Raw genomic sequence first — 27,235 nt, 5'->3', positions numbered from 1 at the left:
ACAAATAGCTTACCAGTCACAACTCCCACTATAAAAGGAAAAAGGAAGTTAGTACTATGGGCCTAAATACACATGAATCCTCCAATATGCAAAATGTTGGGACCAGCTGAAAACTCATCAGAGAAATAAAACTAGAAAAGGGATGCTGAAAAATGGCAATTTGCATAGGTGGACATTATTTGAAAATATTTCTGCTATTCTGCATAGCTTAAAATAAGATTTACGCTGATCAAATGATAATGTCAATAACTTTACACTATGGTCAGGAATTTCCTGCAAGAGCAATACTGGCAACAAGCGCCATAAAGTTCAACCATTGAATGCAGCAGCCCTCCAGCTTAAACATCTGCATAAATTTAATCAAAAACTTAACTAAAAATTACTCGCATTCTCTGATAAAATTATACACATTTACTTGCATTGATATGCATGATAGTTACATGCCTCACCTTTGTGTAACTGACAGGTTAAACTAAACATTATCCAATACTAACCATCTCTGGCACTATTTGGACTATTTCCCTACAAAAAGCTCAAGTGTTACTCACTGTAGTCCCAAAGATAAGCTGGACTCGAACCCAATTAAATGAAAACTCCTAACGATTTAGATTGCCCAGCTAACTGAACAGGTTAATCCACTTTGGTGGCTCATCATCCACCCTAAACATGATAATACCTCTAGAGCCACAGCAATGTGGCTGACTTTTAACTGCCCTCTAAAATGGCCGAGCAAGCCACTCAGTTGCGTCAAACTAAAGAAAAGCCTACTATGAATAAAACTAAGTGGATCACCTGACCACAGTGCCCAGCATATCCCTCACTCCACCATTACCATCAAGCTGAGGAATCATCTCTGGTTCAATTATGCATTTGGAGAGTATGCCAGGAGCAGGGCCAAGCATATCTAAAATTGAGATGGCAACATGGTAAAGCTACAACACTAGACTACATGCATGCTAAATAGAGAGCTTAGCTATCCCACAATCACTGGATCAGGTCAAAGTTCTGCAGTCTTGCCACATTCAGTCATGAATGCTGGTGGTCAAGTAACAAGGAGCTACAACAGATAGACTTCAGCAGCTTAAAAAGGCACATCCCATAAACGAATTAAAAACTTAACCAAAGGAGGCTCCTCAAATATCTCAATCCTCAATGATCAGCAAGGTTGAAGCATTTGCAAACTTCTTCAGTCAGTGTGCTGAGTCAATGATCCATCTGGGCCTCCTCCTGAGGCCCCCTGCATCACAGAAGCCAATTCACTCCATGTGATATCAAGAACCAGTTGGACATACTGAAAAAGGCAAAGACTACGGGCCCTGACAACCTCCTGGCTGTAGAATGAAGACACGTTCTCCAGAACAAGCCATGCCCCAAACCAGTACAACACTGCTACTTGGTTGGCTAGATGCCAAATTGTCCAGGTACGTCCTGCCCACAAAAAGCAGGACAAATCAAACATAGCTAATTACCAACTCAGTCTACTCTCAATCATCTGGAAAAAGTCATGGAAAGTACCAATGACTGTGCTATCAAGCAGCACTTACACAGCAATAACCTATTCATCGATGCTCAGTTTGGGTTCTTCCAGGACAACTTATCTCCAGACCTCATTACAGATTTAGTCCAAACATGGACAAAAGAGCTAAATTCCAGAGCGAGGTGAGAATGACTGCCATTGACATTAAGGCAGCATTTGACCAAGTGTGACATCATGGAGCCTCAGCAAAATTGATGTCAACGGGAATCAGGGGAAAACTCTCCACTGTTTGGAGTCATACCTAGCACCAAGAAAGATGGTGGTGGTTGTTGGAGGCTAATCATCTCAGCCACAGGGCATGGCTGCAGGAGTTCCTCAGGTTAATGCTCTTGGCCAAAACATCTTCAGCTGCTTCATCAATGCCTTTCCCTCCAAAATAACGCCAGAAGTGCGGATGTTAAAAGGTGATTGCAGTATCATTCGCAACTCAGATATTGAAGCAGTCTGCGCTTGCATGCAGCAAGACCTGGACAATGGTCAGGTTTGGACTAAAAAGTGGGAAGTAACAACCGCACTACCCAAGTGGCAGGCAGTGACCATCTTCAACGAGAGAACCTCACCACCTCCTTTAGAAATTGAACCCCATTACCATCGCCAAGTTCTCCCACCATGAACATTCAGGAGGGGTTACCATTGAAACATAACTGGACCAGCCATAAAAATACTGTGGCTACAAAAGCAAATCTGGGAATTTTGCAGCAAGTAACTCATATCCTGACTCCCCAAAACCTATCCACCTGCTACAAGGCACAAGTCAGAGCAGGATGGAATACTCTCCATCTGCCAGGATGAGTGCAACTCCAACTTAAGGAACTCCGCACTATCCAGTCTGCTTTATTGGCACCCCATCCACCACCTGAAACATGTATTCCATCCACCACTGGCACAGTGGTCACAATTTGAACCATGCACAAGATGCACCACAGCATCATGCCAAAGGTCCTTCAAGGTACCTTCCAAATCCACAACCTCTACCACCGAGAACAGGGGAGCAGATAGATGGAACACTACCACCAATAAGTTCCCTCCAAGTCACATGCCATTCTAACATCAAATTATTTCACCATTCCTTCATTGTCGCTGGGTCAAAGTCCTAGAACTCCCTCCCTCACAGCACTGTGGCCACACTGTCTTCAGCAACACAAGGCACAATTCATCACCATATTCTCAAGGGTAACTAGGTGATGAGCAATAAGTGCTGGCCCTGCCAGCAATGCTCAAATCCCATGAATGAGTAAAAAAAATACAATTAACATGTGATCGAGTTAAAGATATCAAATATATGAATAAGACAGGGAAAAATTCAAAGGATCGATTACCCCAAATAATAATTAGGGTAACAATAAAGCCTATGTCCACAAACCTGGTCATGGCAATATGTTCTGTGATCGATCCTCCAGCTAGTGGTCAAATATTGCAGGTCTTTTCCTTTGCAGAAAAGTTTCCAGACCCACACACCCACCTTCTGCATTCGTTTCATGCAAAACAAACTACAAACCAAGTACAACAAAAATGCCATTCGTCTCCATTGTAATTGATCCAAATCATGAGTGGATATTCCAGCCATGTTTTTCCCTTTTATATTTTTCACACTCTTGCATTTTCCCAAGTTTTCAGCAATTAAACTATTTTCATGACTTCTGCAATAATTCAGCAGCAGGGCCACAATCAAATCCACAGAGCACTCCATTTTACAATCAAATCAGCCAGTTCCAAGCTTCAGTTACAGTCTTGATGACTGAGGTATGTGCACGCCTTCATCAGCACACTCTAACCAGTGAGAGAACCAGTACGACTGAAGGAAATTTGCCTTCACCACCATTCTGAAAGGGGGCAGAGCTTTAACATTTAATTAACACCTGTTTTGGCAAGGGTCTCCATGGGGTGGCACAAATGATCGAGTTAATATTGGTGTGGTTTTAAAAACAAGCACAAATTACTGGAGTCATAATTTACTGGAAGTTATGTATTACAACAATTGTGTACACTGCACATGCACCAATAATGCAAGCTTTCAACAAGTTCCAGGCCATAGTTCTAACTTGATTCTACTACTATTTTTGTCAGAAGTGGCAAGAATAAATATCAACGGATTTCTCCATTTTAACAGACTGGTTTACATAGTGGAATACTACTACAGGAATGAAAGTAGCCATTAAGCTCCCTCTTCATTCTCTCGCCTCCCCACCTTATACATCCAGTTGACTGAACTTAAATTGATCGAAGGTAAAATAAATTAATGCCTCCATGCAGTCTTAGAAATTCCAATTTTCATTGTTGCTTAAAAAATGACAACTTGGTCTGTGGGGTGAGGGAACACATATTTTGCCAGTTGCAAGTGTGCTGACAATTCTCCATGAGGGCCAACGTTGCACATGAAAGTGAACAACTTTTAATTAAAAGATCAGTTCCCTATGTTAAAATAGGTACATTATTCAGCTGTATAGACTGGCAAAGTGGTACATTTTTCCAAGAGTTAGATCAACACGGTCTGTAATAAAAAAGCGTCAGATGAATTATCTAGAATATTTCTTACAAAGCAAGAATCATTTCCTCCTGCATCTTCTGCAGAGAATCTAGCAGCAGAGGAAGAGCTTTATCATAATACTGTTCCTGGTGTAGCTGGGCCCCCTTCACTGCCAGCACATACTGGTTATGCAAATTATGGAGTTTCATGGTGGCCTTGTCAAATCTGTCTTTGGCTTTTTCAGTCTCTTTGCCTGAAGGAGGAAAGAAAGCAAATGAGAACAAACTTCAGAAATGCAACCTTTGCTCAAGTAAAACAGGCCTGTCATTTTTTTCAACTGTTCATTTGCAGCTACTTAACCTCAATCAATTCCACAACTGTTAATTTTAAGTGCAATAAGCTGTAGAATCGAACAACCAAGTGGTATATTGTGATTTGTTCAAAAACATTTGAATTACAGTTTAAGTCAAAGTTTCAAACCGTAGCTTCTCTACAAAAGTTAATGGATTGAGATTTTAAAATTCCAGTAGTAATGCTCCTTTTTTTGGCAGTTTATTTCAGTTTTACTATTTTTACCATTTCATTTTTCAGAAGTGACAAATTATACTCCCTTTTTGCTTTTGAAAAATACATAAATGAAAAATTCACTACTTTCAGTTTCACAAGGACATTCTAATAATGGGGTTGAGATGGCGGGTGGTGGGGTACAATACGAAAAACAACACAGAAGGAATAGCAATAACGTAAGATGAAAAATTTTCCATGCTAATAATTTACTGAGAGTATAATTTACAGCACAGAACAGATACAAAGTTAAAATCTCCTCCACAATGCTTCAGCTTCAAAACAGCATCCCAACTGCATCAGTGAGACTTTTCGCACTTCTTGCACCAGCTAATCTGTGTTCCAAGTCAAAGTGCTTATTCACTGTTAACCAATTGCTGGGGATTTGAACAGCAAGTTGACACTAAAATTATACTGATCTGAAATTCAGTCTGGGCAAAACATTTGGACCAAAGGCAAGTACTGGACATATAGGAAATTGTAAAAAGCAGAGAAAACTGTATGACATGGAGTTTACTTGCCTGCTGATAGATTCATTGGACAGGTGGCAAGGATTTGTCCAGTTGAGGTTGTAATGTCTCTCTGAAAGAAGTGTTTAGCTAGTCTTGTTCCCCAGAGCTTTCCCCACAAACCTACAAATTTTTTCCCTTTCATGTACTAATTCAGCTCGCTTTTGAAGGGCATAAATGAATCTGCCTCCACCAACCTTCCAGGCTGTGCATTCCAAATCACAACCACTTGCGACATGAAAAGATTTTCACGTTGCCTCAGGTTCTTTTGTCAATCAGCTTAAATCTGTGTCCTCTGATTCCCGACCCTTCTGCCAATGGGAACAGTTTCTACTTGATTTTCTGGGCTTCGCATGGTTTTGAGCACCTCTATCAAACCTCCTCTCAACTTTCCCTACCCTAAGGAGAAAACACAAGCTCCTTTAATCTATCCACCTGAGGTCCCTCATCCCTGCAACCACTCGAATCTTTTCTGCATCCTCTCCAAGGCCTACACATCATTCAAGGGCAGTACCCAGAATTGGGCACAATACTCAAGTTGACGCTGAACCAGCATTTTACAAGGCTCATCATCATTTCCTTAGTTTTGTACTCATGCCTCTATTTATAAAAGCTAGGATCTTGTATGCTTTTTTTTTTAAAAAAAACAATCTGCCCTGCTGCCTTCAACTATTTGAGCACATATATCCCCAGTCCCTTGATTTCTGCACCCACTGTGGAATTGTTTCCTTTATTTCATATTGCCTCTTCTTGCTTTTCGTACCAAAATGCACCACTTCACAATTCTGTGTTAAGTTCCATCAGCCACCTGCCTGCCTATCCCACCAACCTGTGTCCTCTTGAAGTCTATCGCCATCCTAATCACAGTTCAGTACATTTCCAAGCTGTGTCATCTGCAAATTTTGAAATCTACCCTGCACAACCAAGTCTAAGTGATTAAGCGTATCACGAAAAGCAGTGGTCTTGGTACCAAATCTCTGACACACAGTGTATACCTTCCTCCAGTCCAAAAAAACAACCATCCATCACTACTGTTTCCTGTCACTTAACCAATTTCGTATCCGTGTTGCCACTGTCCTTTTTATTCCATGAGCTTCAATTTTGCTGGCAAGCCTATCATGTGGTACTGACTATCAAACAACTTTTGGAAGCCCATATACAACAACCGGCATGGTCCTCAACCCTTTGTGTTGTCTTATCAAAAAACTGAAATAAGTTGGTTAAACATGATTTGCCTTCAGAATATCCATACTGGCTTTCCTTAATTGATCCATAACTAAGAGGCTGTTAATTTTGTCCTCAAGTATAGTTCCTAAAAGCTTCCCTCCACCAAGGTTGAAGTGGCCTGTAGTTGCTGGGTTTAACCTTGCACCCTTTTTTGAACAAGGGTGCAACATTTGTAATTCTCCAGTCTTCTGACACCACCCCCACATCATCTGCAGATTGTAAGATTATGGCCAGCACCTCCACCCTTACTTACTTCAGCAACCTAGGATGTATCCCAACTGGACCAGTCTTTTCAATACCTCCTTTATCAATTTTTAGCCCATGTGGGATCTCAACTACCTCCTCTTACATTATGACTACAGCAGCAACATTTTCTTTGGGAAACACAGATGCAAAGTAATCATTTAGCACTTAGTACGACTTTAGTGCATTTCGCTATCACCTTTGCATATGTTCTGTCGCAACCTCCTACACCGTGGGCTGGATTTTGTGTGCCTCCACCAGGCATGTTATCGGCTGGGGGGCACAATATAGGTCAAGTGGCTAGTCCACCAGCTTCCTGTCCACCCCTGAACTCACCCCCATAATACACAAGGAGGGCAGGCACTGACCACCATCTGTAACTAAATAATTACAGGTCGTTTAGTCTTGCTAACAAGCCTACTGACCTGAATAATATGCTGCCAGGCCATAACACGGCCGTCGTGGGCAGTCAGGCAGGAGTGGGCAGGCCGTTTTTAAAGGCCAGCATGAACCAAGGTGGAGAGGAAGGGGAGCATCCTGCACGAATCAGGGGCAACCACCGCAGCAAACCCCCCTCCCACAACCCCCAAAGATGACAATCCTTTTTCCTTCCACACCGCCACCCTGACAGAACACAGCCCCCCATCCCTATCCACGAGCTCTGGGATCCTTCCCTGCCTTGTCCAACCCATTTCTCGCATACAAACATCTGAATTAGGAGGAGTAGGCCATTCAGCCTCTCGAGCCTGCTCCGCCATTCTGTAAGATCATGGCTGATCCGATTGTAACCTCAACCCCACATTCCTACCTAATCCCGATAACCTTTTCACCCATTTCTTACATCAAGAATCGGGGCACCTAAGCACCCTGCTATAACATCTTTAATAATAGCTTCTAACATTTTCCCTATGACAGATGTTAGGCTAACTGACCTGTAGTTTCCTGCTTTCTGTCTCCCTCTCTTTTGAATAAAGGAGTTACATTTGCTCTTTTCCAATCTAATGGAACCTTCTCTGAATCTTAATCTTAATCAAGAATCTATCTAGCTCTGCCTTAAAAATTTTCAAACACTATGCTTTAACTGCCTTTTGAGGAAGAGAGGTCCAAAGACTAACAACCCTCGGAAAAAATTTCTTCTCACCTTTGTTTAAACATAAGGGGTCGCTTGTTTAAGGCATTGACCCCCTAGTTCTAGATTCTCCCACAAAAGGAAACATGCTCTCCACATCCACCCCATCAAGGCCCCTCAGGGTCTTATATGTTTCAATCAAGTCTTCTTAGTCTTTAAATTCCAGCGATACAAGCAGAACCTGTCCAAACTTTCCTTATAAGACAACCCACCAATTCCTGGCATTAGGCTCGGAAACCTTCTCTGAACTGCTTCCAATGCATTTACATATTTCTTTAAATAAGGAGCCCAGCACTGGAAACAATTCTCCAGATGTGGTATCACGAGTGCCCTGTACAGCTAAAGCATAACCTCCCTACTTCAGTAATCAATTCCCCTCATAATAAATCATAATATTCTATTAGCTTTCCTAATTACTTGCTGTACCTACATACTAACCTTGTGATTCATGCACTAGGACACCCAGATCTCTCTTAATCACAGAGCTCTGCAATCTTTCACTATTTTGGCAATAAGCTTCTTTTTTATTCTTTCCATCAAAATGAACAATATTGCACTTGCCACATTATACTCCATTGGCCAGATCTTTGCCCACTCACTTAATCCATGTCCCTTTGGAGCCTTCTTATCACCTCTTCACAATTTACTTTCCTACCAATCTCGGTGTTGTCAGCAAATTTAGCAGCCATTCCTTTGGTCCCTTCATCCAAGTCCTTTATATAAATTGTAAAAAGTTGAAACCCCAGCGCTGATCCCTGTGGCACACCACACAGCACATCCTGCCAACCAGAGAAAGATCCATTTATGCCAACACTCTGCTTCATGTTAGCTAGCCAATCTTCCATCTATGCCAATATGTTACCCCCTCCACCATGAACTTTTATTTTCCACAATAACCTTTGACGTGGCACTTCATCAAATGCCTTCTGGAAATCTAAGTACAGTACATCCACCAATTACCCTTTATCCACAGAACAAGTGACTCCTTCAAAGAAGTCCAATAAATTGATTAAACATGATTTCCCTTTTACAAAACCATGTTGACTCGTCCTGATTGCCTTGAATTTTTCTAAGCACCCTGCTATAACATCTTTAATGATAGCTAACATTTTCCCTACGACAGACGTTAGGCTAACTGGCCTGTAGTTTCCTGCTTTCTGTCTCCCTCCCCTTTTGAATATTTGCTATTTTCCAATCTAATGGAACGTTCTCCAAATCTAGGAAATTTTGGAAAATTAAAGTCAATGCATCAACTATCTCACTGGCCACTTCTTTCAAGGCCTGAGGGTGAAGTCCATCCAGACTTGGGATTTGTCAGGCCACAACCCCAACAATTTGCTCAATACCACTTCCCTGGTGATTTTAATTTTTCCCCCAGGTTCCTCCCTCCCTTCCAAATCCTGATTTACAGCCATCTCCGGGATGTTACTTGTGTCTTCTATAATGAAGACAGAAGCAAAATACCTGTTTATTTCATCTGCCATCTCCCTTTCCATCAATTCCCCAGACACACTGTCTACAGGGCAAACCCTCACTATGTTAACTCTTTTCTTATTTAAATACCTCTAGAAACTCTTACTAGCCGTCCTTATATATTACGAGCGCACTTTCTCTTGTACTCTAGATTATTAAGGAGTGAAAAATTAGTCATCCTTTGCTGTTGTTTATATTCTTTCTGATCTTCTGACCAGCCATCCGTCTTTGTGTAATTATATGCTTTCTCTAAGTTTGATAATGTCTTTAACTTTTTAGTTAACTACGGATGGTGGGCACTCCCCTTGGAATTTTTCTCTCATTGGAATGTATATATTCTGTGTATTCTGAAATATCCCTTTTAATGTTTGCCACTGAACCTCTACTGACCTAACCCTTAATCTCCTTATTGCCCTTATTTAAGTTTAAGATACTAGTCTTGGATGCACTCGTTCCTGCCTCAAAATGAATGTAAAATTCAATCATATTACGATCGCTGCTACCTTGCGGTGCCTTCACTATGAGGTTATCAATTAATCCTATCTCGTTGCTCAATACCAGGTCTTGTAGAGCTTGCTCTCCGGTTGTCTCCAGAACAAGCTGTTCTATGAAACTATCCAAAAAACATTTTATGAACTAATTATGTTACCTTTGCCCATCTGACTTTTCCAGTCTGTACTTTTCTCACCCCTTCCTCCCAGCACCACAACAGGGTTCCCCTTGTCCTCATCTTCCATCCCAGAAGCCCCCATATTCAACAGATCATCCTCCACCATTTCCACCACCTATAGAGTGATGCCACCACCAAACACATATTCCTTTCACCACTTTTTCAGCATTCTGAAGGGACCACTCTCTCCAAGGCACCCTGGTCCACTCCTCAGCCACCCCAACACCCAGTCCCCTCCCCACAGCACCTTTCCATGCAACATCTTCCATTTTACCTCCTCTCCATTTGACAGCCCAAGGACCCAAACACTCCTTCCAGGTGAAATAGTAATGTACCTGTGTCTCTTTCAATTCATTATACTGTACTTGCTGCTTACAACACAATCTGCTCTACACTGGGGAGACCAAACAGATTAGATGATTGTTTTGTGGAACATCTCAGTTCAATCCACAAGCATGACCTTCCTGTGGCCTGCAATTTTAATTCTCTACCTTGTTCTCATGCTGACTTCTGGCCTCCTGCCATGTACCAACAAAGCACAATGCAAGCTTGAGGAACAGCACCTCACCGCTCCATTAGGCACTTCACAGCTTTATGTACTCAACACTGAGCTCAACTATTTCAGACAGTAATTTGTTCCCTATTTTTTCCCCCTTCCTGTACATATTTTAGGTTCAATCTAGTTTTTCTCTTGTTTTTGCTTTTAGATGGCAGCCGTTCATTTTTGTCATTCACACCTCCTCTAGGGGCACCTTTTGGTTTCTTTGCCTATGATATTTTCCTTGCCACTTCTCTGAACTTTCTATGTTCAGTCTGGTTCTCACTCATATCATCAAGCTGACTTTTATCATACACAACCTTCCTCTCTTCGCCTTACTCTCTCTCTCTTAGTTCGTCCCTATATATATTATATATCTCTCTACGTCAGCCTGGCTATTTTTTAATTTTTTTAAAAATGGACATTGTTGGGCTGATAAAATGGCTACAGCTGATCACATGCTTGTAGTTCTGGAAGATTCTAAGCTGTTCCAATGGACAAAGGCTACCTCATCATCCTCCTGGAATAGACCATGCTAGGCCTACACAAAGGATTCGTCGAGATAAGTCAGCACCAGCCAGCTCTGGATAAACGCAGGGCTGTTTGGTACTCGTCATCTCCAACGTTACACGAATGGTTCTTCAGTTACTTTCTCAAAACAGAATGAGTTTTAACAAGGGCTCATCGTTAGCTGAATAGCTCAACCCAAAACCACCCTGTCACATGACCGAGACTTGAGCTATTTGAATTCCTTAAATTATACACTTTTATATTTTATCTTCAGTTGCAGTGAAACCTCCAAAGAGGACCGGACTCCAGGCTAGCAGCCTGCCTTGGACCATCATCTCTTTCCAAGTCCGATTTCCAGAAAGAACTCTGGATTTCACTTACAGTGTGAACTAATACCCAGAATGCAAGAATGCTTTGCTGCATCTTCAACAGATTCAACTTGCAAGCGAGTTCCTAGGACTAAGGTCAGGAATTCTGCCAGACAAAGCCACTGAAAAGAACCTTCCCTGGACATTGATTCTGGACTCATGTAAAACCATCACGGTCTTTGCCCTGAACCCCTTTCTTACCCTCAGCCCTCTTATTTTATGAATGCAAAATGCAGCAGACGTTGAAAAACCCCATGTGTGCGTGTGAGTGCGTAAAATAAACCAACCCTCTTGGTTTACCTTACTTGGTAGTTTGCTGTGGGGTTATTAATAGAGGAATGGATAACTCCAAAACTGAAGGGTTGGGAAAAATACGCCACCACTTATAAAGGGGAAAATCAAAAATCAAAAACACCTTTGTTTACTGACAGGTAGCGAGTGGAGAAATCAGGGCTGTTTAATCTCTCTCCGGTCTGTAACAAGTTAAACAAGGAGCTCTGGTTTTGGTTGCCTGACCTTTGCCCCTCATGCCAATGTACCTGGACTATATCTAAACCAATCCCTTTTTAAATGCCAGCCATCGGCAGGCAAAAAAATGTTGAACAATCTTAGATTCCAATTTACCCACACACAGATCTGTTCAAGCTGCTGAAATTAGCCCACCTCCACTTATGTATTTTTACTCTTGATTGCTCTTTTTTCCTTTTCCATAGATAATATAAATTTTATGATACTACAATCACGGTCTTATAAATGTTACCTTACTGACACTTATTCTACTTGACCCACCTCATTCCCCAGAACTAGATTCATTCATTCCTCCTTCCTGTTTGGACCAGACATATACAGATCAACTAAGTCCTCCTGAGCGGATTTCAGTAATGCTTTCCCCCCTGTTTCTGCCCTGTATACAATTACCATCCCAAGCAATTTTCAGACAAATGATCATGAATAAATAAATAATCCTGACTCTATTGTTCTTGCACCTCTAATTTCTCTGCAAGTTTGCTAGTTTGCTCCTCGATATGCAACCAACAGGGGGAGGGAGAGGGGGCGTCGGTTAGCTCAGATAGTCAGCTACCTTGTGGATCAGATTAAATCCAACAGCGCAGGCTTCGATTCCTATCTCTGGCTGAGATAGGCCTGAAGCCTGCCTCCTGCCCTACCCATAGCAAAAAACACAGCACTTCGCCATGGTTCAGCAAATAATTGCCAAGGACCTGCCTTTAGGCAGAGAACTTAGAACGTACAACCCACTAGCTAATGGCTGACAGAGTACACCCAGTAGTGTCATGGCACCTCTGGTTTCTCAATTCTAACCAAATAGATTCTATTCTTGACCCCTCTTGAACATCCTCTCCATCACTGTAATATTATCCATAAATAATACTGTCACCCTTCCTCCTTGCTTTCCCAACACGTTGTATCCAGGGAGATTTAGTACCCAGCCCTTCCATTGTGTGTGTCCAGTCTCAGTCATGGCCTCAGCATCATATTCTGACGACATGGTTTGCACCTGCAGCTCATCAACCTTATTTACCACGTTTCCTGCATTCACATATGCACTGTAACCTCTCATAGGCCTTCTTCTACTCTCTGTCTGGTTCCGTCTAATACCAGACTATTTTTTTTACTTCAGTGCTGTCCATCTCTTCCAATCCTTTGTGTGCCTTGTTTCTCCTTTCCTATGCTACATCCTAGTCCTCATCTCTTTGGCAAATTATCTTAAACCATGCTGAGACCAGTGTTCTAGCAAGTCTTAACTAAGTGTAGAGAGGGCTTTAAACTAAATATGGGGGTGGGCGAGGGAGGGACCCATGTAGGGGAAGATTGAGTAAATTAAAGGGAAAATTACAAGGCAAACGATCAAGGTAGCAACAAAGGGAATGATAATCAGAATATGGAAGAAAGGGACAGTGGTTGCAAACTTAAGAGTGTGCCACCAGATAGGGCTAGAGTTTACAAATACAGTAAAAAAAATGAATCAAGGGCTCTGTGTCTGAATGCTCGCAGCATTCTCAATAAAACAGATGAACGATCAGCTCAAATAGAAATAAACTAAGACATCCAGTGCGAAGGAGGCCATTCAGCACATTGTGCCCGCACCGGTCTACAAACATCTCATTACACTAATCCCATTTTCCAGCACTTGGCCCATAGCCCTGGAGGCTATGGCAGTGCAAGTGAATATCGAAATACTTAAATGTTACGACAGTTTCTGACTCAACCACCCTTTCAGGCAGTGAGCTCCAGACTCCCACCACCAACTGGGTGAAAAAATTTCTCAACTCCCCTCTCAGCTTTCTACCTCTTACCTTAAATCTATGCCCCCTGGTTATTGAACCCTCTACTAATGGAAAAAGTACTTTCCTATCCATGTCCTTCCATCTTATATACCTCGATCAGGTTCCCTCTCAACTTGTTTGCTCCAAGGAAAACAGCCCCAGCCTATTCAATCTTTCCTCATATCTCAGACCCTCCAGCCCAGGAAGCATCCTGGTGAATCTCCTCTGCATCCTCTCCAGTGCAATCACATCCTTCCTAATGTGGTGACCAGAACTGCACGCAATACTCCAGTTATGGCCTAACCAGTGTTTATACAGTTCCAGCATAGCTTCCCTGCCCTTGTATTCTGTGCCTTGACCAAGTATCCCATATGCCTTCTTAACCACCTTATGTACCTGCCCTGCTACCTTCAGGGATCTCTGGATATGCACACCAAGGACCCTCTGATCTTCAGTATTTCCCAGGGTCCGTTCATTCATAGTGTAATCCCTTGCCTTGTTAGCCCTCCTCAAGTGCATTACCTCACACTTTTCCAGGTTGAATTCCATTTGGCACTGCTCTGCCGACCTGACCAGTCAATTAATATCCTCCTGCGGTTTACAGCTATCCTCTTCACTATTTATTACCCTACCAATTTTCGTGTCATTTGCGAACTTCTTGATCATGCCCCCTACATTTAAGTCCAAACCACAAACAGCAAGGGCCCCAGCACCGAGCCCTGTGGAACCCTACTGGAAACTTCCAGTCACAGAAACATCCCTCTATCATCATCCTCTGCTTCCTGCCTCTCAGCCAATTTTGGATCCAATGTGCCACTTTACCTTGGATCCCATGGGCCCTTATTTCTTCACCAGCCTACCTTGAGGGACCTTATCAAAAGCCTTGCTAAAGTTCAGGTAGACCACATTAAATGCATTACCCTCATTAACACTCCTGGTTTCCTCCTCAAAAAATTCAATCAAATTTGTCAAACACGACCTTCTCTTAACAAATCTATGCTGCCTATCCCTGATTAATCCATGTCTCTCCAAGTGCAGATATGTTCTGTCCCATAGAGTTCTTTCTAGTAAATTCCCCACTACCGAGGTTAGACTGACTGGCCTGCAGTTTCCTGGTCTATCCCTTCCTCCCTTTCTTAATAATGGGACAACGTTAACAGTCCTCCAGTCCTCTAACACCTCACCTATGGTCAGAGAAGATTTGAAAATTACTGCCAGGTCCCCTGATATCTCTTCCCTTGCCTCCCTCAACAGCCTGGGATACATCTTATCTGGGCCTGCAGATTTATCCACTTTTAATGCCGCTAAACCCGCTTGTACCTCCTCTCTCTCTGTTAATTTCCTTTAATATTTCACAGGCCACCGCCCTGATGTCTATACCTGTGAAAGCCAACATAAAGTATTCACTGAGGGCTGCACCCACGTCTTCTGCATCCACACACAGATTACCTCTATGGTCCCCAATTGGCCCTACTATTTCCCTGGTTATTCTTTTGCTCTTTATAGATTTAAAAAACCCCTTTGGGTGTTCCTTTATTCTACCCACCAAAGCTTTCTCATGCATTCTCTTAGCTTTCCTAATTTCCTTCTAAAGTTCCCCCCTGCACTTTTTATACTCCTCTAGGGTCTCTGCCATATTGAGCCCTCGGTATCTGCCATAAGCTTCTTTTTTTTCCTTAATCCTAACCTTAATGTCCCTTGACATTCAGGGTTCTCCAGACTTGGTCCCTTCCTTTGTCTTTACGGGAACATATTTGCCCTGTACTCTCGCTATTTCTTCCTTGAATGCCTCCCACTGCTCTGGCACACTTTTATCTACAAGTAGCTGCTGCCAGTCCACTTGGGCCAAATCGCATCTCATCTTAGCAAAATTAGCCTTTCCCCAGTTTAGAACTTTTTATTTCTGACCCAAACTTAACCTTTTCCATAACTACCCTAAATTTAACTGAGTTATGGTCACAATCTCCAAAATGCTCCCCTACTGATATGCCTTCCACCTGCCCGGGCTCATTTCAGAATATTAGGTCCAGAACTGCCAATCCTGCCCTTCTTTTAGCCAAGTCTTGGTCATAGCTATGATATCAAACTCCCACATGCCTACCTGTGCCCTCAGCTCATCTGTCTAATTCCTCAGGCTCCTTGCATTAAAATATATTCCATTTAGCCTTGCTAAACTCACTTCTTTCTTATCTAGCCTATGTTTCCTCTGCCTTCCAGACTCACTTACTAGCATTTTAACTTCTCATTCCATCTCAGCTTCTCTTCCCTCTGAACTACTTTTCAGGATCCCATCCCCCTAACAATTTAGTTTAAATCCACCCCAACAGCATTAGCAAACCTCCCCACAAGGATGTTGGTCCCATTCCTGTTAAGATGTCGCCCGCCCAACTCGTCCACCTCCCCCAGAAACAGTCCCAATGCCCCAGGAATCTAAAGCCCTCCTTCCTGCACCATCTCACCATATGTATGACCTAATAGTCATTATAGAGATGTGGCTGCAAGGAAACCAAAGCTGGGACTTGAATATCCAAGGACACAACATTCAGGAAGGACATGAAGCTGGGAAAAGGTGGTGGGGCAGCTCTGTTAATTAAAGAGGGTATTAGTGTAGTGACAGACTACCATAGTTCTAAGTTCAAGATGTCAAATCAGTTTGGGTGGAACTAAGAAATAGCAAGGGGCAGAAAACATTGGTGGGAGTTGTTTAAAGGGCAAACAGCAGTGGTTATGCAAATCACATTAAATTAGAGATGAGTATAACAAGGGTAATACAGTAATCATGGATGATTTTAATCTACACATAGATTGGGTAAGCCTATTTAGTATTCATGTTGTGAAGGACAAATTCTTGGAATGTATACGAGATGGTTTTCTAGAGCAGCATGTTGAAGAAGCAACAAGATCCAGTATTGTGCATTGAAAAAGGGCTCATTAATAAGCTTCTTGTAAAGGAGCCTTTAAGAATGAGTGACCATATGAGAGAACTTTACATTAAGTTTGAAAGTGATGTAGTTCAATCAGAAACTGGTCTCTTAAATCTAAACAAAGGAAACAATTTAAAGTATGAGGGGCAAATTGGCTCCGGTGGATTGAAAAACTACATGAAAAGGTATGACAGTAGACAGGCTATGGCTAACATTTGAAGAACGAATACATAGTTTACAACAAAAATACATTATTTTAATGCACAAAAATCCAGCAAGGCAAGTGTTCCAAACGTGGCTAACGAAAGAAATCAAGCTTTGAATCAGATCAAAGGAAGAGACATCAAGTTGCCAAAGAAAATGGTAAGCCCGAGAATTGGGAGCATTTTAGAACTCTGCAAAGGAGGACGTAGAAAAAGGTTAAGAAAGAGAAAATAGAGCGAGAGTAAACTAGCGAGAAATATAGAAACGGACTGTAAAAGCTTCTATAGGTATGAAAAAAGGAAAAGATGAGCAAAAACAATGTGGGTCCATTACAAGCAGAGTCCGGAGAATTTATAATGATAAATAAGGAAAAGGCAGAGAAACTAAACAAATACTTTGTCCGTCTTCACAGAGGAAAATACGATAAACCTCCCAGAAATAATGAAGAATCAAGGGACGAGTGTAAACATGGTACCGCAAGATATTAATATTAGTGAAACAAAGTACTACAAATTAATGGGACTTAAGGAAGATAAATCCCTTGAACCTGATGATCTACATCCCAGTGTTTAAAGAGGTGGCTGTAGAGATAGTAGATGCATTGGTGGTCATCTTTCAAAATTCTACACAGATTCTGGAATGGTTGCTGTAGATTGAAAAGCAGCAAATGTAACCCCATTATTTAAGAAAGGAGGGGGAGAGAAAACGGGGGACTACAGACCTAATAGCCTGATATCAGTAATCAGGAACATGCTAGAATCTATAATAAAGGACGTGATAACAGGACACTTAGAAAATAATGGTAGGATTGGGCAGAGACAAGATGGATTTATGAAAGTGAAATAATGTTTGACAAACCTTTGAGATTTTTGAGAATTTAACGAGCAGAATAGATAGGGGAGAACCAGCAGATATAGTATGTTTAAATTTTCAAAAAGCTTTTGGTAAGGTCGCACACAAGAAGTTAGTAAACAAAATTCGAGCACATGGCATTGAGGGGAATGTACTGACAGGGATAGAGAAAAGATTAACGGACAGAAAACAGAGTCAGGGTAAATGCGCCATTTTCAGATTGGCAGTTTGTGATGAGTGGGGTACTGCAAGGATAAGTGCTTGGGCCCCAGCTGTTATAGAGTCATAGAGGTCTACAGCACAGAAAAAGGCCCTTCGGCCCATCGAGTCTGCGCCAGTCAAACAAGTACCTAACTATTCTAATCCTATTTTCCAGCACTAGGCCCATAGTCTCGTAGGCCATGGCATCACAAGTGCACATCCAAATACTTCTTAAATGTCATGAGGGTTTCTGCCTCTATCACCCTTTCAGGCAGTGAGTTCCAGATTCCCACCACCCTCCGGCTGAAAAAACTCTTCCTCACATCCCCTCTAAACTTCCTGCCCCTTACCTTAAATCTATGCCCCCTGGTTATTGATCCCTCCACCAAGGGGAAAAGTTCCTTCCTGTCGACCCTATCTATGCACCTCATAATTTTATACACCTCAATCATGTCTCCCCTCAATCTCCTCTGCTCCAGGGAAAATAACCCCAGTCTACCCAATCTCTCCTCATAACTAAAACTCTCCAGCCCAGGCAACATCCTGGTAAATCTCCTCTGCACTCTCTCCAGTGCAATCACATCCTTGCTATAACGTGGATTCCAGAACTGAATGCAATACTCTAGCTGTGGCCTAACAAGCGTTTTATACCGTTCCAGCACGGCCTACCTGCTCTTATATTCTATGCCTCGGCTGATAAAGGCAAGTAACCCAAATGCCTTCTTAACCACCTTATCAAACTGCCCTGCTACCTTAAGGGACCAATGGACATGCGCACCAAGGTCCCTCTGATCCTCGATACTTCCCAGGGTCCTACCATTCATCGTGTATTCCCGTGCCTTGTTTGTCCTGCCCAAGTGCATCACCTCACATTTATGCAAATTAAATTCCATTTACCACTGAACAGCCCATCTGACCAACCTGTCTATATCCTCCTGTAATCTAATGCTGTCCTCCTCACTAATTGCCAGCCCACCAATTTTCGTGTCATCCGCGAATTTACTGATCAACCCTCCTCCATTCAAGTCTAAAACAATCCTATCTATATTTTTAAAATTCTAATTCGGCTACAACACACAAGGGTTTTTGTGCAGCTACCTGTCAGAAGGGTTTGCCACTGTCTGTTGGTTACATGTTAACAGAACTGTTTCAACTCTAAGGGGATTAGAAGGGATTTTCCTTCACAAAACATTGTCCGGTTTAAGACAGTAATCGTTTGTGAAATAATCTTAGCGATAAAGAATCAGGTGTAAAACATTTCCTTTGTAAACTCTTTTGGAGCTAACAGCATCCTTAACCCCCACCACACTATTTCTGATAACCAATCCCATTAACGACATAACTTGGTCAACCAGTCGTAATGTAAACTTGGGTAATATCAGAAAGAATCCTTCTTTGGCTAGTTGCATATACTGTATAGTTCTCAAGAACTTCCAAGTTCAACAGGTGTCTTTATTTCTTTATTGAGCCATTTATAATGGGTGGTGATGTAGCAACAGTAATAAATGGGCAGAATAGTACAGGGGAGGGCGGGTGGGCAGATGGCATGCCCCGTCGCCCTGGAAACAATGTTCACATGGAGCCGACATGCTCCACACTGACATGCCCAGCAGCCATAAAGAGCTGCGGGGCAGACTAATGAGGGCAGAGTTGGACTTCCGTCCTTCATTGGGATGGAAGTACAATCTATATCAATAATTTGGGTGTGGGGATTAAATGTAATATTTCCAAGTTGACAGATGACACAAACTAGGTGGAAATGAGAGTTTTGAGGAAGATGCAAAGATGCTTCATAAGGATTTGGAGACGTTAAGTGAGTGGGCAAAAAAATTGGCAAATAGAATACAATGTGGGGAAATGTGAGGTTTTCCACTTTGGTAAGAAAAACAGAGTACTTCTTAAATGGTGAGCGGCTAGGAAGTGTTGAACTTCAAAGGGGCTTGAGTGCCCTTGTTCATGAGTTACTGAAAGCTAACATGCAGGTACAGCAAGCAATTAAAGCAGCAAATGATATGTTGGCAGTTATTACAAGAGGATTTGAGTATAGGAGTAAAGGCGCCTTGCTGCAATTATATAGAGCCTTGGTGAGACCACACCTTGGGTATTGTGTGCAGTTTTGGTCTGCATACCCAAGGAAAGATGTACTTGCCATAAAGGGGGGTGCAATAAAGTTCACCAAACTAATTATTGGGATGGAGGGGCTGACCGATGAGGAGAGATTAACAGACTGGGCCTTTATTCTCTGGAGTTAAGAAGAATAAATTAATCTCATTCAAACATACAAACTTGTTACAGGGCTTGACAGGGCAGAAGCAGGAAAGACGCTGCCCCTGGCTGGGGTGGGGGGGGTCTAGAAAAGCAGGGGACAGAGTCTCAGAATAAGGGGCAGGCCATTTAGGGCTGAGATTAGGAGGAATTTCTTCACTCAGAGGGTGGTGAATCTTTGGAATTTTCTGCCCCAGACAGCTGTGGAGGCTCAGTCATTGAGTATGTTCAAGATAGAGATTGATAGATTTCTACATATTAAAAACATCAAAGGATATAGGTATAGTGCAGGAAAATGACCTTCGAGTCAAACATCAGCCATGATCCCATTGAACAGCAGAGCAAGCTCGAAGGGCTGAATGGCTTAATCCTGATCTTACTTGTTATGTTCTTATATTCTTATCCATCACTCAACCATTGACCAGCTGTTGACCACTTGGCAGAAGATTCTAACCCGACTCCTGTAAATTGGTTGCTTCTGAAATTTACTTGAAGAAATTTCTGTGGAATCCCTCTTTTTTCAGGATGAATCGGCACCAGTCCAAAATATTTATGATCCATACATGGCTTGTTAATATTTTCAGTGTATGAGTATAACATTCCATCAAATGTTTAATTACTTTAATTTACCTTTATAATCCTTAGCTCCATTCTTAGAAAAATTATTCAGCCAGGTTCTTTACAAATTAAACAAATAAATATCAACCAACAACTGTTCCATTCTAATAAGCCTCAATCAAAATATCCACCCTTAAGTGAAGATACAAATTACTTTAAATCTGTCTTTGGCCTGGGGCTTTATAATTTCGTACTTGTCTTATACTTTGATAACCACTATCAGGATAAATACACGTTTACACCAACAGCATCCATACTTGACAGCCACATGAACCTGTATTCTTAAACAAAACAAATTTACTTCTGTCAGTTTCTCAATAACAGGATTCACAAGGTCCAGAATCACCTTGACTTTATACTGATCCATCTCCAATTCATTGTTCCAGTCAAGGTTTAGCTAAAATTAAGCATATTTTAAATTTGGTTGTACCACTGAATTATACAGGGTTAAAATAATCAACATAGAAGTGAACACCTCCAAGCAGCACTCTAGAATTCCACAAGTCCATTCTCAAATTCTACAGTGATTGTAGTCTAGTGAAAATGCACAACCATAATTCTTTCCAACTTCAATAATTCATTGTATTTCCTGTTGCAAATTCTAACATCTTAGGTTATGACAATGTTTAACTGAATCAAATCCTATTGAATCAAATCCTACAAAAATTCATAAAGCTGTATTACATTCGCTCCTGCTCACAGTCTGAATTAGTCTTCAAACTTATCATTACTAATGTACCATAGTTATTTTGCTAATACGAAACATTAGCATATAGTTTACTAATGATGGAGTGTTATACCTTGTTATGCGCAATCTATTATTTCTGTTGAGTTGCAGCCACAAAGACCCAGTGTTAATTAATCACAAAAATTAAGTTAATGAGAGTGTTGTTGCTTGGTCAGGAATTCTGCCAATTGCAATGAGTTGGCCATTTTCAGTGTGCAAGGAAAAGATACTTAGAATTCATAATCGTGATAAATGCAAATAGGTCTGACATCAGGATTGACATTGTACCATTTGTAACACACATGACAGAAGTAGTAAATCCCACAGCCTTTATGAATCAATTGAACAGTAATCACACTAGACCACTGCATCTTTTCTATTTATTAGCTGCTCTTGCTTTACATTGACAAGCCTGCTTTCAATTCAGTTAGCTAATATGATTAATTTTATCAGCTTTTGCCTTCAAAAAGGGAGAACTGAGTGCATTGTTAAGAGACTGTTAAAGTCAGAAATTTGGTGTACAGGTGGGAGGAGGAGGAGTTGCTTTGTTCTCTTATAAACCTCCAATTATTAATACTGAAAGCTGAAGCATAAAGTACTTAAAATATTTGTTGACTAATTAGTGCAAACAAACTAAATGTAAATAACAAAATAACTTAGACCAAGACATGACAGAGCAGATTGCCTATCGGAAATACAGTACATGGAAGTTTGTGGACAGCAAGACTATCCCTATTGGACAAATCCACAGTCAATGTCTTTGTCTCCAATCTCTCCAGCTCATAGGCATTGATCTGGAGAATGAGTTGGAGACCTTGGGTACATGTGTGAAGGAGAGCAGTATCTGGCAGTTTGTTTCAGGCTTCATCACACCTGATCGTACACGTGTGACTGATTGTGTACAGAGTAAGAACCACCCAGGTGAGGTAGAAAAAGTGGAACCACAGAAACTGATCCTAACCAACAGGTTCAATGTACTTGCAACCTGCGAGGTTAAGGTTAAAGACAGTCAAAATGACAGCCAGAATCCAGAACATGGCATTTTGGAGCAGATGGCTGTCCAAAGGAAGGAGAGGGAGGTGGAGGAAAGGAAGCCGAATATGGTAGTTTTGGGGGAATTCAATAAAGAGGGGGACAGATAGCATTCTTTGTAAGCAGGATCCAGATACCTGCATGATTTGTTGTCCTTCACTCTGGCACCAGGTAGGCATCTCAAGCTGGCTTCGAAGGATACTGGACAGGGAGCAGTGGCTCATGCTGTTGCAGACCCGGTTTGGACCAACAACATAAGAAAGATTAGACAAGAGGTCCTGGTTCAAGAGAACTAGGATCTAAGAACTAAATTTAAAGACAGAATCTCAAGGGTTATAATCTCTGGATAATTACCCAAGCCAAGTTCAAATTGGCACAGGATAAAACAGGTTAGGGAGGTGAGCATGGCTGAAGAAGTGGTCTTGGAAAAAGGGGTTCCATTTCACTGGCACTAGTACCGGAATAAGGAACGACGCCATTGGGACGGGTCAGAATCCTAGCAGAAACATGGAGGATAGTGGGTTAAGACAAAAACGTCCGAAAATCTTTTGAGAAGAGGAATCACGTACATATTACAGTGCAAAGTGGCAAAGTTACTGTAGCATGAGGGACTGGAAAATTGTAGTGCTTTTTATGATCTATCGTGAAATGTAAATTATTTTTAAAATTAATTTTTACAGGATGTAAGCATCGCTGGCTAGGCCAGCATTTATTACCCATCCCTCGTTGCCCTTTAGCTGGTGGTGAGCTGCCTCCTTGAACTGCTGCAGTCCATGTGGTGTAGGTACACCCACAGTGCTGCTCAGGAGGAGGGTTCCAGGATTTTGACCCGGCGACACTGAAGGAGTGGTGATATATTTCCAAATCAGGATGTTGAGTGGCTTGGAGGGGAACTTCCAGGAGGCAGTGTTCCCATGCATCTGCTGCCCTTGTCCTTCTAGATGGTAGCAGTCATGGATTTGGAAGGTGCTGTCTAAAGGAGCTTGGTGAGTTACTTCAGTGCATCTTGTCAAATGGTACACACTGCTGCCACTGCTCATCAGTGGTAGAGGGTGTGAATGTTTGTAGAAGGGGTACCAATCAAGCAGGTTGCTTTGTCCTGCATGGTATCAAGCTTCTTGAGTGTTGTTGGAGCTGCACTGCACCAGGCAAGTGGAGAGTATTCCATCACACTCCCGACTTGTGCCTTGCAGATGGTGGACAGACTCTGGGGAGTCAGGAGGCAAGTTACTCACCACAGGTTTCCAAGCCTCTGACTTGCTGTTGTAGACACTGCTTATATAGCTAGTCCAGTTCAGTTTCTGGTCAATGGTAACCCCCAGGGTGTCAATATTGCAGGATTCTACAATGTTAATGCCACTGAATGTGGTGACGTCCTGGAACTGGGATGACTGACCTCCAACAACCACAACCATTTTGCTTTGTGCTTGATATGACTCCAACCAGTGGAGAGTTTTGCCCCTAATTCCTATTAACTCCAGTTTTGCTCGGGCTCCTTAAGATCAAGGGCAGTCACTCTCACCTCATCTCTGGAGTTGAGTTCTTTTGTCCATGTTTGAACCAAGGCTGTAATGAGGTCAGGAGCTGAGTGGCCCTGGCGGAACCCAAACTAGGCACCCGTGAGCAAGTTATTGCTAAGCAAGTGCTGCTTGATAGTACTGTTGTTGACCCCTTCCATTATTTTACTGATGATCAAAAGTAGACCGATGGGGCGGTAATTGCCGGGTTGGGTTTGTCCTGCTGTGTGTGTACAAGACATACCGAGACAATTTTCCACATAGCCGGGTAGATGCCAGTGTCGTAGCTGTACTGCAACAGCTTGACTAGGGGCACTGCAAGTTCTGGAGCACAAGTCTTCAGTACTATTGCCGGAATATTGTCAGGGCCCATAGCCTTTGCACTATTCAGTGCCTTCAGCCGTTTCTTGATATCACGTGGAGTGAATTGAATTGGCTGAAGGCTGGCATCTGTGATCCTGAGGGCCTCCAGAGGAGGTGCAGATTATCCACTCAGCACTTCTGGCTGAAGATTGTTGTAAATGCTTCAGCCTCATCTTGTGCACTGAAATGCTGAGTTCCTCCATCATTGAGGATGGGGATATTTGTGGAGCCTACTCCTCCAGTGAGTTGTTTAATTGTCCACCACCATTCAAGACTGGATGTGACAGGACTGCAGAGCTCAGATCTGATCCGCTGGTTGTGGGATTGCTTAGCTGTGTCGATCACATGCTGCTCATGCTGTTTGGTGCACAAATAATCCTGTGTTATAGCTTCACCAGTTTGACACATCATTTTTAGGTATGCCTGGCACTGCTCCAGGCATGCCCTCCTGCACTCTTCATTGAACCACGGTTGATCCCCTGGCTTGATGGTAATGGTAGAGTGGGGTATATGCTAGGCCATGATGTTACAGATTGCATTCGAGTACAATTCTGCTGCTGCTGGTGGCCTACGGCACCTCATGGATGCCCAGTCTTGACTTGCGAGATCTGCTGGAAATCTAGCCCATTTAGCACGGTGGTAGTGCCACACAACACGTTGGAGGGTATCCTCAATGTGAAGGCAGGACTTCATCTCCACAACGACTGTGTGGTGGTCACTCCTACCGACACTGTCATGAACAGATGCATCTGCGGCAGGCAGGGTGATGAGGATGAGGTCAAGTATGTTTTTTCTTCATTGGTTCCCTCAACACCCGTCGCAGACCCAGTCTAGCAGCTAAGTCCAGCTCGGCCAGTAGTGGCGCGACCGAGCCACTCTTGGTGATGGACATTGAAGTCCCCCACCCAGCGTACATTCTTCTGCCCTTGCCACCCTCAAGTGCTTCCTCCAAGTGATGTTCAACATGGAGGAGCACCGAATCATCAGCTGAGGGAGGGTAATCAGCAGGAGGTTTCTTTGCCTATGTTTGACCTGATGCCATGAGACTTCATGGGGTCTGGAGTCGATGTTGAGGACTCACAGGGCAACTCCCTTCTGACTGTGCCACCAACTCTGCTGGATCTGTCCTGCCGATGATGATGGTGGTGTCTGGGACATTATCTGCAAGGTATGATTCCATGATGATGACTATGTCAGGCTGCTGCTTGACTGGCCTGTAAGACGCCTCTGCCAATTTTGGTACTAGCCCCCAGATGTTCGAAGGAGAACTTTACAGGGTTGGCTGGGCTGAGATTGCCGTTGTCGTTTCCGGTGCCTCGGTCAACACCAGATGTTCCGTCCGATTTCATTCCTTTTTTGTGACTTTGTAGCGGTTTGATACAACTGAGTGACTTGCTGTGGGTCTGGAGTCACAGGTAGGCCAGACCAGGTAAACACATCAGATTTCCTTCCCTAAAGGGCACTGGTGAACCAGATGGGTTTTTACACTTGACTTTTAATTAGAGATTTTTTTTGCCTTTGTCATTTCCGGTGCCTTGGTCGATGCCAGGTGGTCCGTCCAGTATTGCAGACTAAACCAGGTGAGGGTGGCAGATTTCCTGATTTCCAGGTGTAGTGAACCAGATGGGTTTTTAATTGAATTCAAATTCCACCATTATCCTGGGTCCCTGAGTTACCAGTCCAGTGACAATACCACTATGCCACAGCCTCCCCTGTTAATTGTATAAATTAAGGGTAAGGATAAACAGGTAGATGGCATTCATTATTTGAGCACACATAAAGGGACACCTATTGACACTGGGGTGCTGAGTAAGGCTAGGAGCTATACAATGTTTCACTTTGTGAATAAATCTAAACTGAGTAAAGGTTGATTTCGGTCTTTTTCACCAAATGGCTGTAGAAGCTTGAAATAGGCCACTTCAAATGTATGGAATTATTAGACTTCAAGTGGGTAGAAATACTAGTTTTCCCTTTTTACCTTCTATTACAGTCAAGACTGTGGCACAGGTACAGACAAACAAGTGTAGCTCAGTGATTGACTGAGTGCAGGAGACTCTCTCCCCCTTGCAAGTATTATCAAATTCGGTTCTATAGGTGGGATAAACAAGTCATCATCATATCCATAAAGGGGACACCTTGTCAGGTAGGCAAGATAATGATTCATGTTTAAATCCTGGGCCAGGCATCCCAAGGAAACTATTATTGAATCAGGGACAGAGACTGAACAAAATTACTGCAAACAAGCTAACAGTAATGGAGAAATTAATGACCAAGAGCGAAAAATCCCCAGAACCAGATGGTTTCCAAACCTTTGTTTAAAAAAGTAGGAGACAACATCAAAAATTCCCTAACTCTAATCTTCTGAGTTCGCTCAACTCGGGAACCATTGCATTAGATTGGAAAATTGTACCAGTCACTCCATTATTTAACAAAATGGAGAGGAGGAAATCAGGAAACTATACACCAGTTAGCAGAACATATTATTGGGAATTACTGGAGTCTATCATTAAAGATACCATGACTGAACACCTTGGAAAGTTTTCAGCTGATCAGAGAGCAAGCCAGCATGAATTGTAAAGTGGAGGTCATGCCTGACGAATCAAACTGATTTTTTTTTGAACAAAGGAGTGGACAGGGGATGTCTATATTGGCACTTATATGGACTTCCAGAAGGCATGGGATAGAATCCCTCAGAAGACTGTTAGCCAAAGTGGAATCTCAGGAATTCAACTGGTTAGGAAATTGGCTGAGCGGAAGTAAACAGTGAGCAGAAATAATGGGCAGGTGCTTTAACTGGCAGGATGCAATTAGTGGTGTACCACAAGAATTGTGTTGGGGCCTCAATTATTCATTTTAATTCATTAACGACTTAGATGACAGGATTGAAAGCCACGCATTCAATTTTGCCAATCGCTGAAGCTAAAACACAAAGCGAGCAACATTGTAATTTTACGCTTCCAAGTGCACTGCTTATAAAGAAATATGGAATTAAGTGAATGAGCAAAACTGTGG

The 27,235-nt window shown here is 42.4% G+C and overlaps 1 protein-coding gene across 1 annotated transcript in view; it reads right to left on the bottom strand.

Moving 5' to 3' along the window:
• The window catches only part of fer (fer (fps/fes related) tyrosine kinase), a 423,137-nt gene that overhangs the window by 336,345 nt on the left and 59,557 nt on the right, over positions 1-27,235 (bottom strand). Inside the window, exon 5 of the mRNA XM_078566022.1 lies at positions 4,074-4,257. Within this exon, the coding sequence (XP_078422148.1) occupies positions 4,074-4,257 (184 nt within the window). The remainder of the gene's footprint in view (positions 1-4,073; positions 4,258-27,235) is intronic.

Source organism: Cetorhinus maximus, chromosome 2 (assembly GCF_964194155.1).
Source record: "Cetorhinus maximus chromosome 2, sCetMax3.hap1.1, whole genome shotgun sequence".
Classification (NCBI taxonomy): domain Eukaryota; kingdom Metazoa; phylum Chordata; class Chondrichthyes; order Lamniformes; family Cetorhinidae; genus Cetorhinus; species Cetorhinus maximus.
The sequence above is the reverse complement of the archived record's forward strand: the minus strand, read 5'-3'. Positions and strand labels throughout refer to the sequence as shown.